Source organism: Sesamum indicum, linkage group LG2, assembly GCF_026168435.1.
Source record: "Sesamum indicum cultivar Baizhima isolate 11 linkage group LG2, ASM2616843v1, whole genome shotgun sequence".
NCBI lineage: Eukaryota > Viridiplantae > Streptophyta > Magnoliopsida > Lamiales > Pedaliaceae > Sesamum > Sesamum indicum.
The window spans coordinates 14,154,673-14,171,301 of record NC_142658.1 but is presented as its reverse complement, the minus strand read 5'-3'; the positions used below and the strand labels follow the sequence as shown (position 1 = coordinate 14,171,301).

Here is a 16,629-nt window from a genome sequence, read left to right as displayed (position 1 = left end):
GTACTTTAGGGGATGCTTCAAACTGCCCTTATAAATAATTTTTATTTATTTTCAAAAAATTGCACATCTAAAGCTGATATTAAAAATTTCAACTAATTACTGACCTATTATAAGCCAAACAATCTTTTTTAACTAATCTACCCTTAAAACGGTGAAGACACATGCATTAAAGCATGCAGACATATCAAGCTAATAAATTAATAATATGTTATTTTTGAGGTAAACATAGTTTTTTTTTTCAATATTTTTGTTAATATCAACGAATTCGATAAGTTTTGATTAACGAATGGACTATTTGTTAGACGAAAGCAAACCTTAAAAGTGCTAAATATAATTCTTTAAATCATAGAAAATTTATATACAATTATACCAAATTTTAAAAAAGAAAACTGTAAATATCCCTATTAATAATCCCAATTTAAAAAGTTAATTAATATTAAAAGTCAACAAAAGGGACATGGACGGATGGATGGATATAGTTTAATGGACAGGATCCCACTGCCACATCATTATTAGCTCATCATTTCCTAGTACTGATGACAGGAAGTTGTGTGGATAAGCATATATCTAAACTATATATGTATATTATATACATATCTATTAACTTATATATAGATACTTATATATATACACACACAATACCGTAGAAAAATAAAAGAAAAAGAGAAAAGAGAGATACGGTAGCCAGAGAGAGAGGGAGAAGAGAGAGGCAGAGTCATAATCCATATCATGATACCCCCGTTTTTAAGGATCGTTCTTTGCACTGAATTACCAAAATACTCCTGGAGATTTTAATGCTATATATATACTTTGTTGCCTGCTCTCGGTGGGAGTACTTGTATTTTGGCTGAAAACTCAACTACCCGTCTATCTCTCTCTGTAAGTTCTTTCTCAGCCTTCTGTCATCAATATGTATAATCTAGATGTAATAGGAACATGTTTTCAGATGAATACGTGCACGACTGTGAACCAAGTGTGTGTTTTTTTGATAATTTATGCAAAGGTTTTAGTTAGATGTATGTTTTAATGTGTGTTTGGGAAGAGAGAGCTGTTTGGTGATGGGTTTATAATCAAGTGGTGATGGGGTTTTCAAAGATTTAGTTTTGATGGACAAATTTTTGTTTTTATGCGTGATGATGGGCCACTGCGTGAATTTTGTTGGAAAATTATTGTCAGAAATTGATGGTTTACATGTTGGTTTCTGATTCCGGCTGCAGAGGTTCTGTTTGCTTGAGAAGATTGAAATGAAGAGTGCCAAGTTCTTGTTGCTGCTTATTTCTCTCAATGTTGTCTCTAATTTAGTGGTAAAGATACTATCTTTCAGCTCATATGATTGATTTATCTGTAATATGTATGTATGTTTCCTGCTGGGACTTATGTTACTTTTGTGTGGGATTATGAACCGAATAAAAATGAGAGTAGATGGCTGCGCCACCTACATGTCCCGCGCATCTTGGAAGTGATTGTGCTACTGATGAGTGGAAAGGGGAGTTCTTCCCAGGCATTCCGAAGATCAAGTATGAGGTAAATTTTTTAATGTTTTTCTGCTATTCCTGATAACAAATTCCTTGGTTGAAGAAAACAAAAGGAAAATAGTTATCATATTGAAATTCCTGGGTTGAAGAAAAATGGGATATAGTTTGTATGATGATTTCGTTCCTTTTATAATGTAGGGTCCTTCTAGTAAGAATCCTCTTGCTTTTAAGTGGTATAATGCTGAAGAGGAGATTCTTGGAAAAAAAATGAAGGTGAGCTTTTATTCAATCGTGTTGTGTGGTTTCAAGTAATCCAGGATAATATGGGAAGATATATGAACCCCCTGATTTATTATAGGATTGGATGAGGTTCAGCGTTGCATTTTGGCATACATTCCGTGGAACAGGTGGCGATCCATTTGGTGCACCCACAAAGATGTGGCCATGGGAAGATGGCACTAATTCCTTGGCAATGGCAAAAAGAAGAAGTACGGTTCTCCGAAAAATTTTGGTTCCTGGATGTTATTATTTGAAATAATGTTGTTACTTGAAATTTCTGGCTTGATGATTCAGTGAGGGCAAACTTTGAGTTTATTGAAAAGCTTGGCGTAGACAGATGGTGTTTCCATGACAAGGATATTGCTCCAGATGGTAAAACAATTGAGGTCAGTGAATACACAATAGTTACATTAGTTTCATAGATTTTGTACTACTTGGGGCTCATCTTTACCAATCAAGGCAGTCAGTGGTCGTTTGCAGTATTTCCAAAATAAAATGGAAATGGTACTCTAGTGTTCTAGTGGTATTTTATTAGTTTAAATAGCTCTAATTTTCATTACTTAGAATCTGATATTTATTTGTTTTCCTTGTAGGAAACCAACGCAAACCTGGATGAAGTGGTAGCTCTTGCCAAAGAACTTCAGGTAATTTATGCCAATGAAGACAATTGTTTTTCAAAAGATATGAACGAGAAATCTAAGATGTATTACAAAAGAATTTATGCCAATGAAGAGAATTGTCTTTCATTTGGGAGTTTCTGTACAGAAGAATACATGATTCTATTACTACTTGTACGATGGTCATCTCTACTCTCTCTTTGTGTTAACATCAGGGGACAAAGATTCGTCCTTTGTGGGGTACAGCTCAGTTATTCCACCACCCCAGATACATGCATGGTGGTGCAACTAGGTAACTCATTTTATATCTCTGACTTAATGTGATGATCCATAAACTTTTACACTGCGGGACTGATGTTCTGATTTGTTGGTTTACAGCTCTGAACTAGGAGTATATTTATATGCTGCAGCACAAGTCAAGAAAGCCATGGAGGTTGGTGGTTGATTGATCTGGTCATGTTCTCTTTCTAGAAAACATTAGATGCATGTTCGGTGGCTTGCCTTCTCTTTTTTTCTCTGTATTATGTTTCACATTCCACTTTGTGCATATAGGTTACACATTATCTAGGTGGAGAAAATTATGTCTTCTGGGGTGGACGTGAAGGTTATCAGTCTCTTTTGAACACAGATATGGAAAGAGAGCTCAATCACATGGTAAGATTATTTTGTTACTTGTGCTTTCTGCATCCTTTTCATAATCATGTTTCTTTATATTGAGTTAACGTTTCGGAGAAATATAATTATAATAAGTTGGTAGAATTTTTCTTCTTAAAATATGATTAGAACTGTTGTGGCCTAATGTAAGATGAAGCATGTTTATTTTTGTAATACGAAGTAATTGATTATATTATGTGAGTGAGGATGCATGCTCAAATATGGGTGTTTTTGGTGAAACAATGTGCCCTCACTATGTTCGTAATTTGTCTTTCGCAATTTTTTTTGGAACTATATGGTTACGTTATCGTTGCAGGCAAGTTTTCTTGAAGCTGCAGCTGCCTATAAGAAGAAAATTGGATTCAACGGTACTTTTCTTCTCTACTTTGTGTAGGCCATGAGTAACATTTTCTATGAGTTGAAAGATAATACAAATCGTAACACAGATTGACATAATGCTTTGCAAGAGATCATATACATTTCTATTATTCAAATGTTCTCTGTTTCTCATTTCAGTCCTTTGTGATTCATTATTGTTGATGATACACTGTCTAAACAAGGCTCACCTTTTTTCTTTCTTCTATTGTTTTATAGTGATTTATCCTTTTTTTTTCCTCTCCAGGAACACTGCTCATTGAACCTAAGCCCCAGGAACCTACAAAGCACCAGTATGTTCCTGTCAATTATTATGTTCACCATCTTTAAGTTTTCAGCCTAGTTAATGTATGTTAATCATCGCAGGTATGATTGGGATGCTGCAACAGCGGCTAACTTCCTTCGTAAATATGGATTAATCGGTAATTTTGCACTGTAATTTAAAACATGTCAGTCTTGTGTTCTCTAATGCACCCTATGACAGGAATAACTACTTGATATGTGGAATTAAATTATATGGGTGAGAAAATTTTGGTAGTGAAACTTCTTTCTTCGTGTTCTTACTTGTTTGATGATGTTTTCAAGTTTCGACACATCCAAGGAAATAAAAGGTTTTTAGTAAACTCAAGCCGGTAGACATAATTTAATCAAGAAAATTCAACTTCATTTCCGTTGGTTTGTGGGAAAATGAGATCAAAAACTGGAAAGATCCTAGTTTTTTGCTGCATCCTTGTGATGCAAAGAACATGTTGCATAGGAAATTTTGAGGCACGTCTGAAACTTGAGTTCCCGCAATGTTAGAACGTCCAATCTGAATTGTTAAATTCACATAACAGAATCATCGAAGTAAGTCAGCTATCTCCAGTTTTGCCTTCTTTTTCAAATTTAGCTGATTCACCTGTTCTTATGGCATCCTTCACCATCAAATGATCCATTACTTGTTGTTATTACTCAAGAAAATTGGTTTCCCTCATCATGAAAGATCACCTAGTTGGGTGGGAATGCAATAGACTGTGCAATTTCAGCATATGTATTTTCAATTTATTCTTTTCCTCGTCTCTTGTGCAGATGAATTTAAGCTGAACATCGAGTGCAACCATGCAACTCTATCCGGTCACAGGTTTGTTACTATCTGCTCCGGAAACTAACAAGTTAAGGAAATAGTTTGCTTTACATCATTCAGGCATTAATATATTTATTATACCTAAAAACCTTCGGGGAACTGCAGCTGTCATCATGAGCTCGAGACTGCAAGAATTAATGGTCTACTGGGGAACATTGACGCCAACACTGGCGACCCTCAAATTGGTATTTAGCTACAGGCGACTCTGCTGAGCTATCCTACTAATATCAACACCTCACGTTTTTTTATGACGACAAGTTTTAACCCTAAACTTTGGCCCTCTTGCAGGTTGGGATACCGACCAGTTTATGATGGATGTATCAGAGGCAACATTGGTTATGCTCTCCGTTATTAAAAATGTATGTCAAATCTTTGTCTTAACCGTGTATTACAGAGAAATTGACTTAAACTAAATTGATGAACCATGTTTCAACTTTTTTCCTTTTATCTCTTCATTATAGGGAGGATTGGCACCGGGTGGATTCAATTTTGATGCAAAATTGTAGGTTTCATTTCCTCCTCTGTTTTGCTTTTATCAACATAAAATGATGCATCTTAAATGCTAATTGAGCAGTTATTTAGCTCGATATATTCATGCAAGCTGGTAACTATTAAACAGGCGAAGAGAGAGCACAGATGTTGAGGACATATTTATTGCTCATATTGCTGGTATGGATACTGTTGCACGTGGGCTTCGAAATGCTGCTAAGCTACTTGCGGTAATACTCATTCCACTTCTCTTAATGCTCGAAGAAAACCTTTCTTCTCGTTAACAGAAGGGGTATCCTTGTGTTGAAGCAGGATGGTTTGTTGAGTGAGCTAGTCCGCCAGAGATACCAAAGTTTTGACACAGAATTGGGAGCCCAAATAGAGGTCTGTTTGTTTCTACCTTATGTATCGTTGTTTATTTCACGTTTCCTTCTGCTTCCGGTGGTTGACCTGGACTTGTGTTATAGGCTGGAAAAGGTGATTTTGATCTTCTTGAGAAGAAGGCAATCGAATGGGGTGAACCCACAGTTGCTTCTGCTAAACAGGTAACATGATTTGTACCAGTTCTTCCACCTTTGAACATATCATAGTGCCAGATCGATCGATAGTGTTATCTCTTGCTAAGTTTAGCGAAACGTGCTCTCAGGTCAATTCGATAAAGTTATTCCGATTTTTATCTGATATGATTTATATGGGAGTGTTGTTTACATGAATTTTGTTGGAAATGTTGCAGGAGTTGGCAGAGATGATATTCCAATCTGCATTGTAGATAGCAGCAGGATTCTATCCTTTCATTCTCTTCTTGTTCTGAGAATGAACACATTGTGATATGTAGGGGGGAAGACTACTTTGATCAATCAGCTAGGGAATGTTTATTAGAGATGTAGTGTTGGTTTCAGTATTCAGACAATTTTACATGCATCTCTCTCTCTCTCACACACACACACACACACAAGTATTTTCTTGATATTTTTTATCGAAGATAATGTAAATAATTATAATTAAAAAACGTTTTGTAATTAAAATGGTAAAAGTCACGCTTATAAAAATTAATTGCAGATGAAGCTTATTAATATTTATTCATTTTTTTTAAATCTCCTCTTGGAGAAATGTATTGTGACACTCAAAATAGGAAAACAACATAAGTTAAATCCAATCTTTTCCCAATCCATCTGATGGAATTTCACCAAATATTTGGGTGTTTATGTAACTCTATATGATTAATTTATTGTAATTTCGTCGTTTTTTGTTACGTTGATATATTGATTCAATTGATATATTATCAAGATTTGTATGTAAATTATAGCCCTCTGATACTTAAATCAAGTAGATCGTAAGAAATGTTAAAATCGGTCCTAAAACTATCAGGAAGCAAAAATTATACATGATGCACGAAGGGTGACTATTAAAGATTTTTCTAAACTATACGATTTTATCTGAACTACGGACATCGAAATGATCCAATTATCACGGTGAGTCCATATGTGTCAGAGTTTAGGATGCATTGAAACCGGGTCGGAAAAATTTTAAATTAATAAAATAGATATAAAACTTGTATATTCTGTGAGGTGTTTGATACGATTTTTATGTAATATACCCCACATTAAACATATTTTGTTTAATCCAAAGTTTTATATTTTAAAGTATTAACTTTGTCAACATTGACTTCTCATTTTGGGTTATTCTGTGATCTCATCTCCTCCCAATGAGAAAAATGAGATGGAGAGTCTCATTTTCTTTTTTCTTTTTTTTCTTTTTAGTATGTAATTAAATATGAAATAAAAGTATAACGATGATAGTTGAGGTAATATGTAAAATATGTTAGACAAAAAGAAATATTTAATAATTATAGATGACATGATATATTTTTCTTGAAAATAATAAAATATGCTTGGTATATATTTTCTTTTTTTGGAATAAAAAAATTATTCCTACAACCAAATACTACCTTGACTTGATTGAATAGAATGAGATGCATTGCATCTCACAAGCCAACACAACCATAGGTTTATTGCTGTGTTAATAATATTTACCCCTAGGGTGCAAATGAGTCGAGCCCGCTCGTTAGCTGGAGCCCGTCATATTCTTTATGTTTATGAGCTCGCGAATCACATTTTTTTTATAAATTTTATTTAAGTATGTCGATGTTATATCAAGTTTATATTCAAAATTCATCATATATTAGAATTATTAATCAATATATCTCTTATTTAAAATTTATATAATAATAAAATATGATACTTTTATATTGTATAAAAATAAGCTTAAGCAATAGTTTAGTAAGTTTTGATATATTTTTTGTAAATAAATATTTAAAATTCACTGTCAATTAGAATTATTAGTTAATATCTCATATTTTAGTTTTAGATGATATTAGAATATGGTATTTTGGTCTATAGGTTAATCAATAATTTAGTACGTTTTGATAATTTTTTGTGAGTAAATATTTAATAATATCCTTTTGTTCTGAACTTGCTTCTTGGTACAAGGGGAGGCGACTCTTCACCTTACGAGGGTGCCCTGGAACTAGGACCCAATCGACACAGAAAGGCTACTGAGCCACTAGGCTTCGTTCACTCGTGAATCAGTGAAGCTCGGGAAGTGAACTCCGAAATCAGTTACCTCGAGTTCGGGTGAGGAGGAATTGAATTTGCCTGGAGCGAGCCAGGTCTGTAATGCATATAAATTTTATCGTTACAATTTCATTACAACAGAATGCATTTATTTACTATATTTTAGAATTATTAGTCAATATCTCATATTCTAGTTTTATTTTTTTGTGAATATTTTCTTCCTGGTTCTTATTTAGATTTTGAATGTATTCCAAATGGTACAATAATCCATATCTTTTTAAAATCCTTAATTGAGCTCAAGCTCGAGCTTGAGTAAGGGAACTCAAGTTCAAGCTCAAATTAAGATTTTTGATCGAGCTCGGCTCATTTTCATCCCTATTTACTCCTATTTAAAAAGATAATGTCAGATTTTGATTTTCTCTCTGTCTTTTATATTTTTTTATTACGACGACTTCCAATGGCCTCTTATTTGTATAATTATATCGTCTCTCATCTCACTTTTCTTATCTAAGTTTATATTTTTAATCTGTTAAGTATTATTTATTCTTAATATGGTTTGCGATTCAATTGGTGCTTATTATCTGATGTATTATTAGCTCTTGTTTTATAGGAGTCTCACCGTTTTATCCTGATAAGGAGCATAACTAGAGAACAAAGGCTTTGTGACTTATAAGTCTTCAAACTCTTCTTCTGCAATCAATGTCAGACGTTTGCCAACATCATTAGCTCTTAGACGAGGACTTGGGAACAATGCCAAATGATGTGGTTCACGACCCGATGATGTTCCGTTGTTCGAGTTATTGTCCGTTCTGACTTTATATAATGTTGGAGTTTTATTATGAAAAACGTCTTGTTACGGAGAGAACTTATAAATTGCTCAAACTCTTGTCCTATTACTGACGTGGGATAATTGCCTTTCAATTATTTTATCTTTATTTATTATTTATTTCTCTCTTAATAAATCAATAAGTATTAATATAATTAAAAAAAACTTTATAATATTTATAAATTTAGAAAAATAAGTAGACACATCCACTGGGCAGATGATATTAGTATTTATAACGTGAGGACAATATACTTTCCGGGTCGGGTTTATGGGTCCACGGATAACCCGCCCTGCATTCCTTCTTCCTCCTTTCCGCATGTGCTACAATCTGTATGTAATCTCCATTGAATTTTCCGTATTATATTACAGAATAATAAGTTGTACTCCCAATTATCAAGAATCTTTCATGTAATAGGAAATTAACCACCATTACTTCTCATATTCTCAAATCAACCCCCAAAACTATTCGATCCTCTCTGTGAGTGTGAGATGCTCCCTTTTTCCTCCGCTGCTCAATTGCGATGCTCCTCTACTTAGCTTTCGCCCTATAATCATAGCCTTCATTGCGGTAGTGTAACTTTCTTCTCAATCGTTTGTAGGAAGGATAAGGAAGCGCCGATGTTTTGCTCGGATCTGATCTGGGTTTTTCGTGTTTTTTCATGTGTAGCGTTGGATTCAGCACATTGAAAGTGTAAAGAGGGAAAAATGGGAATAGTTTTTACGCGGCTGTTTTCGTCGTTGTTCGGGAACAAGGAAGCTCGGATCCTCGTTCTGGGGCTTGACAATGCTGGAAAAACCACCATTCTTTGTATGAATATTCCTCTTGGCCTTCTCATTTTATGTGTTTCGCGTCTTTGTGATGATTTTTTGTAATTTTTGTGTTTTGCAGATCGACTTCAGATGGGTGAAGTAGTCTCCACTATTCCAAGTAATTATTTCATTGTTACTTTTTCACTTTCCTCTGGAATATAATCTATGATGATCGTAAGATTGCATTTTCTTTTCAATAATTTTGGCACCTTGAGGAGAAGTTAAGATGTATATAATTTGGATCATTTACGTTTTATACCTCTTTCACGAAGTTGTTCACTGCTCCTGAGCTTATTTTCATGTGGGTTAAGATGTCACTTGACCTCATTTTTTCTTGTATCAATTTTGAAGTCGATGGATGGATTGCATATGCTGTGTATTATACCCCAACGCGGGAGAAAATGGGAACTTGTATCTCTCTTTGTTGATAAGTTTATATCTTTGCTTGGCAGCAATCGGGTTCAATGTGGAAACGGTGCAATATAACAACATAAAGTTTCAAGTTTGGGATCTAGGTACGTTTGTCCACACTTCTCAGAACAATATTCTTTAACTTGTTTGGCGTGAAGTTATTTTATTTTAATTGGATTTGCTTATTCATCCCTGATAACAAGTGAAATTTGTTGGAATATGTGGGGATTTAAGAACTTTTTAGTTTTAACTAATTGTTATCACGAGAAGTCTAAAATTTTGCCGAGGGAAAGAACTGGTCTGGATGAGTTACTCATACAGAAGGTCAGTGGAAGGTACCTTAATAATAATTATGCAGAAGACTCTTGCTTTGTGGTTACTTTTACTATTATCCCTTGTATAAAAATTATCCACCTTATTGCTAACATTTACTATGACTAATTGAGAAATAACTTGTAGATTTTCTAGTGGTCTTGTTTCCTTAAATGCTTTAGGGTTTTGAAACCACAAGTGTTTCACTATTCTTGTTGATATCAAACTTTTTAGCACTTTATAGGATCAAATGGGAAATTATTTGGCTATTTTAGTTCCTTTAGGCTTGCAATAAGGTCTATTGTCATGGTTCATTTGGATACTAGTGATTTTGCCTTTAGCTCTTAGCACGGGGAGTCTGAGGGAAGTCCTTAATCCATTATTTCCTTTTTGATTCATAATCTACCGTGAGGAACGAGAAGATTTCAGTAGGAAGCGGTCTAGCTCATTGAGGAACCACAACAGACATTTATGCTCTCACCTAGATACGGAACAAATTTATATAGGAAGTAATACAACTCAGAGGACTAAGTTAATTGACATATCTTAAACTTAAATGGTTTGAAGATGCTGAGCTTCTGAAAGGAAGGTAATTTGTCCACCGTCAATCAGCATTTGTTAGTTTCTTTCTTACTTCATTTCTTAACCTTTTCCATTGAGTAATTGATCTCGAAGGAGAAAGGATAGTTGAGGATTTGATTGCTCCACTGTACAAAAAGGTCTGTTTGACAATCTTTGCTTAATATTTTGTATGATTTTTTGGGAGTGTAGTCTTGGTCAAATTGGATTAGCTGCACCAAAACATGCGTGGAGATTCTTGTTCTAGATAGGTCTTCCATGAACCAGGGCTTGTATTCTGGAAGATGGATTTTGATTGCACCAGCTCTTTAGTAGGACTACATGCTGCTCTACTGCCCTCTAGTTAAGGATTAAGCCTGAAACATGCTTCAACTCATTCTAAGCATCTTTACATGATTTATGGGGGGGATGCCAATTGCTCCATGGATGTTATTATTCGATATTTTGTCTTTATGTTTGTGGAACTGTATGGTTTGACTTCAGATTTCATACAAATAGTATCTTTAGGGAATTTAGAGAGTTTTGCTATTAGTTTTGCTCTATGCTAAAACTATATGAATATTCATGATTTGTTTCATATTATTTTTGTTGTGCCTTTTTAAGCAATTAATAATTCTACTTGTTTTGCCTCTTTGGTTTTCTGAAAGTTCTGATGTTTATCACTTATTTGTCCAAATTTCTTATGCTTTCCTCAATACTTTTTGATCTTCTATTGGCTGTTTCTTTTGCGGTTGAAGTCATTCTATGTTTATGCCTAACATAGAGGTTTTCTTTGCTAATGGCAGGTGGACAGACTAGTATCAGGTAAATTGGTTTTCTCCGTTTTCTTTGCTAGTTGTAGTGCTTATTTGTCCGGTTTAACAGTTTTTCTTGCATTTACATGACAATGATATGCCTATGCAGTTTGCTTTTAGATTTCGTGCAGTATTTTGTCATTTACAGTTTCTGGTAGGAAACTCGACCTTGTTGAATGAGATAGGATATTGACAGCCTTCTGTCTTTCTAAAACTTGCCCTTGTAACTTTGTCAATAATTTTTTCCCCTCATGTTGTTCTATCTCTTAACAAAGCATGGTTCTAAGTTTCATTCTTCAATAAGGAATTATTCCGAATTATATTGAAATATTAATCTGATGATAGGGCACAGAGAATATAAATTTAATTAATCGGCGTCAAATACTCAAAATGGCATTTTGTTTGTGTCGGTTGCATTTGTTTTCTGTTTTTTTCCTTGCTGGTACGGTTATAGTACTGGAGAAACTTAGTCAGGTTTGTCTTTCCATGACCAAATCTGTTAATCTTCTCTTTGTGCCAAGTCCAATTGGTTCTTCAACATCATAGATTCTGTTTCAGTACAAGGAGATACCTAATTACATCTGGATGCTGGTTTATCATTTCTTTGTTTTCGCCGTAGGATTTGTATGCTTCTGTCAAAATGAATGAGGGGAAACTTTAGCACAATCCTTCAACTCTGTCCAGATAATTCTTTTCCCGATTTCTTTTGACTTCTGTGGAAGCAAACTGAGAATCAAACCCTACTGTTTCTCTGAAAGTGTGTTTCCCGATTTATTTCTTTCATGCATTCTAGAACAATCAATAAGTTTTACATTCTCTTTTCACCACTAACCTATAATTACACAGATTATTTTCAAAGTGAAGCAACATATGGAGCTAGATATCCAGAGAAACAAGGTTTCAGGAAAAAGCATTCTGAATTTCTTTTTTCATATTCAGAATTAAAAAGACATTCTGGATGTTATTCTCATAACAGTTGACATCTTCTCATATGTTTTAGGCAGTGAAATTGGTATAGCAGTTGTATCTGGTCATATCTTTATTGGGACTTCTTCACTTATACCAGAAGTAATCTAGAGCTAAGAGTTATGCTTATTCTGAATATTCACTTAATCTTTGCTATGATGATATGTACATTGATTAGGCCTTGCACTGAGATGCATTTGTTTTTATAGCAGCTTCTTTTGGCCGACACTCATTTTATGCTTGTTTATTTGTTGAGCTACTCAGGCCATACTGGAGGTGCTACTTTCCCAATACTCAAGCTATAATATATGTTGTTGATTCAAGCGATACTGACAGGCTGGTGGTTGCCAAAGAAGAATTTCATGCAATATTGGAGGTGCTCCTGCTTTTATGTGTCAATTGTTTAGTTTTTTGCTCTTTGTCTTTTGGTAATTGAATAATAAGCAATTTCAACAAACCAAAGAAGGATTCACCAGGAAAGATTTGCAACGGAATGCTGTTGTGAGGAATGGTTCCAGATCAAGCCCCAACACTCATTTAACCAGGCTATGTGCAGCCATGTTTTTACATTTTAAGAATCTTAAGAATGTTATTTCCGTCATCTATGCAGTAACTCTACGGACTTCTAAGATTTGTTGTTCATCTTCCTAGTTGCTCTATTAAACATTTAAGGTTATAACAAGTTGTCTGGAGACAGTAGACATAATTCTGGTTCACTACAAGCAGTCAGCATGGTCTGGACTTCGGAGTTTCTAAAGGCCTGTTCCTTACATGAACCCTTAAGTAGGTCCCCTGGATACAGTAGTTAAACTTTTGAGCCTAGGTTTTCTGAACTTGCTCTACATTGTTCTTCTCACGATCTATGATTTGATGGGTATAATAATTTTTATTGGTTCCTGTGCCAAACTTGTAGTATTCAGTTCCATGCTTTACTACAGCTGTCCAAACCTATACTTGCATGCACTTTTCTTTTTCTGACATTTACTTGGAATATAAATGGTTTCTTTTCAGGAGGAAGAGCTGAAAGGTGCTGTTGTCCTCTTATTTGCAAACAAACAGGTTTGCGTATTTTCATGTTATTTTCTCTCTTGAAATATTAAATGTACCTAAGTAATATGTTTAATTGTCAACAATGCTGCATTCCTTACTCAGAACTACCACAGAATATATCATAGGCATTCATGTAGTAAAACCACTTTTCTAATTGCTATCTGGTTTACAGGATCTTCCTGGGGCGCTCGATGATGCTGCGATAACTGAGGCCTTAGAGTTGCACAAGATCAAGAACCGCCAATGGGCGATTTTTAAAACTTCTGCAATAAAAGGAGAAGGCCTGTTTGAGGGCTTGGACTGGTAAGCTCATTAACTATTACATTGGTGATCATGATGTTTGCTTACGCTTAAAATAATTACTTGTTCATGTGCTTAGATATGCTACTCTTAACATGTTACCCGTATCCACTCATTTCTTTCCTTGAATTGAACAGTATCGTCTCTAATACACATGCAGTCTCTTGATTCGCTTAAAATGATTGACGATTTGTCTATCAACCACTAATTCATTGACGAGATCATTAGTCATTATCTGTTTCTATAAGATCAACTACTGCAGCCATTGTTTCCCAAACATATGGAACTGATATTCACATCACTGCTCTCTGACCTATCCTCTGCCTGCATCTTGAATTGAATAGGTTGAGTAATACACTTAAAGCTGGAGGTGGTTAGATTTGGCCAAGAATCAGAATCAGATGATTGTTGTGATTGAGTCAAATGCTGATCTCTAAGAAAAAGTCTGACGATTACTGGTTATGGTTTGTCTTTGAGTAGTATTTTAGGAGATTCCCTTGTTACATTTTTCTGGAACAGACGAGTGGATATAAAATTACATTTTCAAAGTTTACCAACATTACTAATATCTTATTTTTACGGTGATGTTTCCTTTCATACATTTATTCATTGGAAATACAATGAAATTATATCTTCCCTGCATATTGTTATTGGGCTTTTTCTTACACTGCAACATACTACTGATAACAAACCAGTGTGTGCCTAGCTCATGTATTTAAAGAAAATATTTGTAAGTTCCCAACATATTGTTATTTGTTTTAAAGAAAATATACGTTCAATAATCAAATTATTTGAAATAAAGAGCCTAGCTCATGTATTTATAGCTAGGTTTATAAAGAAAATGTGAATTATACTTAGACTTTCTTTCAAAATATAAAATTATATTTTTTTTAAAATAAATTTTGAAATTACACTAACACAATTTCTGAAAATGCATTACTTACACTCTACCCTTATTTCGTAGGGTTTGGATGAAAAATACTGTTTAGTAAATAATTACATAAAACTTTTAATTTTATCCCTTATTTGATATTTTCATATAATAATTTTATATTTGTAAGCAGAAACATGTATTGATGTTAACATTAATCTATCTATCTATATATATATATATGAATTATATTTATTCTTTTATAAAGACAAAATTATATATAAAAATGTTAAATGAGGGGCAAAATTTAAAGATTTAGGTAATTCTTTTTATTTTTTTTGTTAATGTCAATATTTTTCATTAACATCCTAACGGAAGAGAATCAGGTGTAAATACAGAATTTTCGAAGAGTGTAAGTGTAATTTCAAAACTTTTTTGGGAGATGTATAATTTCACATTTTTAGGAGGGTCTAAGTATAATTAACCTTAAAAAAACAAAAAGTCTTAATCTTGTAAAGAAATATAGTCATCTTTTTTTAGGGATAATTACACTCCCCTCTCTGAGGCTTGGTGTAATTACATATGAACCATCTGTGATTTGAAAAATTACATTTAACACTCATAAAGTTTGCTCCCGTCTAATAAATTAGTCCCTGTACTAGTCAAAATTTATTGAATTTATTGATATTAATAAAAAATAAAAAAAATCTATATTTATCTCGAATTGACTTATTAAAGTTCAAATATATTTTTTTTGATCAAATTAGCCGCATACGTCTTCACGTGTTAATGCATGTGATGAGGTAAATTTTTACTGTTATAAGGGTAGTTTAGTTAAAAAAATTATTTGACGTACAATAAGTCAATCGAGGGTAAATAATCAATTCTCATTCAGTTTTTGTATTAATATCAATAAATTCAGTGAATTTTGACTAACAGATGGACTTATTCGTTAGACAGAAGCAAACCTCAGGGGTGCTAGATGTAATTTTCAAACCACATGAGGTACACGTGTAATTACACCAAACCTTAGGGGAGGAGAGTGTAATTATCCCTTTATCTATACTAATATCAAAAGAAAAACACTTCTATACTCACAAACAACGGTTAATGACACCACCACCACCAATTTTTTGTGACGCCAAAATTGCCTTTATGATAAAATAACTAACTTATTCAACCTTTTAAAATCACATTAATTAATAAATTATTATTTTGTTCCTTTCTTTTTGCTAATACTAGCCACCATGGCACGCAAATCCTGCATGCATATAATAAATAATATTTTTATTTTAAAATAATTATAAATAAAAAAGTATATAAACCACTAAAAAGAAAAAAAAAAAGAAAGAAAAAAAGCAACAAAGAAAAAAAAATCAACTTAGGGGTATTATTGATATAACAATAAAGTTGGTATTGCGGTATCATAATAGCTGTTTATGAGAGAAAATGATATTTTTTTATAGTATAGATAATGTAGTAATTTACATATTTTACTTTTATTTATAATATATTTTAAAACGTGAAAAATATATATTATATATATGTAGTAACGACGTCCCACAACGATTAGTTTTAAATAAAATAAGAGACAAACAAAACACCTTCCGCAATATACACATCTAGCACAATTGCATAATTAATTATATTTCAGTACTGAATATCGGACCAGAATAGTTTTTGACTTATAAATATTAAGGATGAAAGTTACATTTTCCTAAAACCGTCTGACAATTTTGAAGGGTCTAAAACACACGGGACTAAAGTCATTCTGCCGCATGTTTTTTCTTAGTTAAACCAGTTCAAGGTGGGAAATTTTTTCGGGGTTCTTGTCCCTTCTTTTTCAAAAATAAAAAATAGTTAAATTTATAATGGGGGAGTACTAACTCCCTGATATCACCTGAAAAATCATGAAGAAAGAGTTCCGCTGCATGTTTATTTATTCTTATTCTTGCGGAAGAAACTGAGTTGTAGGCCAAGGGGACATTATCCGGAAATCAGATGTTGAAAGCTGAGGCGTAGGCTGTGTGACAATGTAGACCACTCCGTTACTTGGTAGACCATAAATTTCGGGAATCTCTGTCCTATACACGTGAATGCTATGCATGTGAAAAACGGTCTCTAC

At 33.6% G+C, this 16,629-nt stretch overlaps 2 protein-coding genes across 2 annotated transcripts; both read left to right on the top strand.

Moving 5' to 3' along the window:
* The first annotated feature begins 635 nt into the window (after positions 1-635).
* LOC105155664 (xylose isomerase) lies at positions 636-5,933 on the top strand. The gene is made up of 21 exons (XM_011071579.3): positions 636-879; positions 1,218-1,304; positions 1,423-1,524; positions 1,674-1,748; positions 1,834-1,963; positions 2,049-2,140; positions 2,348-2,398; positions 2,587-2,663; positions 2,750-2,804; positions 2,924-3,025; positions 3,342-3,393; positions 3,648-3,693; positions 3,767-3,822; positions 4,469-4,520; positions 4,629-4,708; positions 4,812-4,882; positions 4,985-5,025; positions 5,143-5,242; positions 5,325-5,396; positions 5,480-5,557; positions 5,746-5,933. Exons 2-21 carry the CDS (start codon positions 1,245-1,247, stop codon positions 5,779-5,781), a joined length of 1,428 nt encoding a protein of 475 aa, XP_011069881.1. The 5' UTR covers positions 636-879; positions 1,218-1,244; the 3' UTR covers positions 5,782-5,933.
* A 2,804-nt stretch (positions 5,934-8,737) lies between these two features.
* Positions 8,738-14,195, top strand: LOC105155663 (ADP-ribosylation factor 1). Its single transcript, XM_011071577.3, has 9 exons — positions 8,738-8,979; positions 9,079-9,219; positions 9,301-9,339; positions 9,674-9,736; positions 11,309-11,327; positions 12,548-12,659; positions 13,295-13,342; positions 13,506-13,636; positions 13,978-14,195. The coding sequence occupies exons 2-9, from the start codon at positions 9,117-9,119 to the stop codon at positions 14,009-14,011; spliced, it is 549 nt and encodes a 182-aa protein (XP_011069879.1). The 5' UTR covers positions 8,738-8,979; positions 9,079-9,116; the 3' UTR covers positions 14,012-14,195.
* Positions 14,196-16,629: the final 2,434 nt, after the last annotated feature.

Coding starts and splice junctions, on each gene's coding strand:
- LOC105155664 (XM_011071579.3), top strand. CDS start 1,245: ATGAAGAGTGCCAAGTTCTTGTTGCTGCTTATTTCTCTCAATGTTGTC. Junction 1,964..2,048: donor GGCAATGGCAAAAAGAAGAA/GTACGGTTCTCC, acceptor TTGATGATTCAG/TGAGGGCAAACTTTGAGTTT. Junction 2,141..2,347: donor CAGATGGTAAAACAATTGAG/GTCAGTGAATAC, acceptor TTTTCCTTGTAG/GAAACCAACGCAAACCTGGA.
- LOC105155663 (XM_011071577.3), top strand. CDS start 9,117: ATGGGAATAGTTTTTACGCGGCTGTTTTCGTCGTTGTTCGGGAACAAG. Junction 9,220..9,300: donor TGGAAAAACCACCATTCTTT/GTATGAATATTC, acceptor TGTGTTTTGCAG/ATCGACTTCAGATGGGTGAA. Junction 9,340..9,673: donor AGTAGTCTCCACTATTCCAA/GTAATTATTTCA, acceptor TTTGCTTGGCAG/CAATCGGGTTCAATGTGGAA.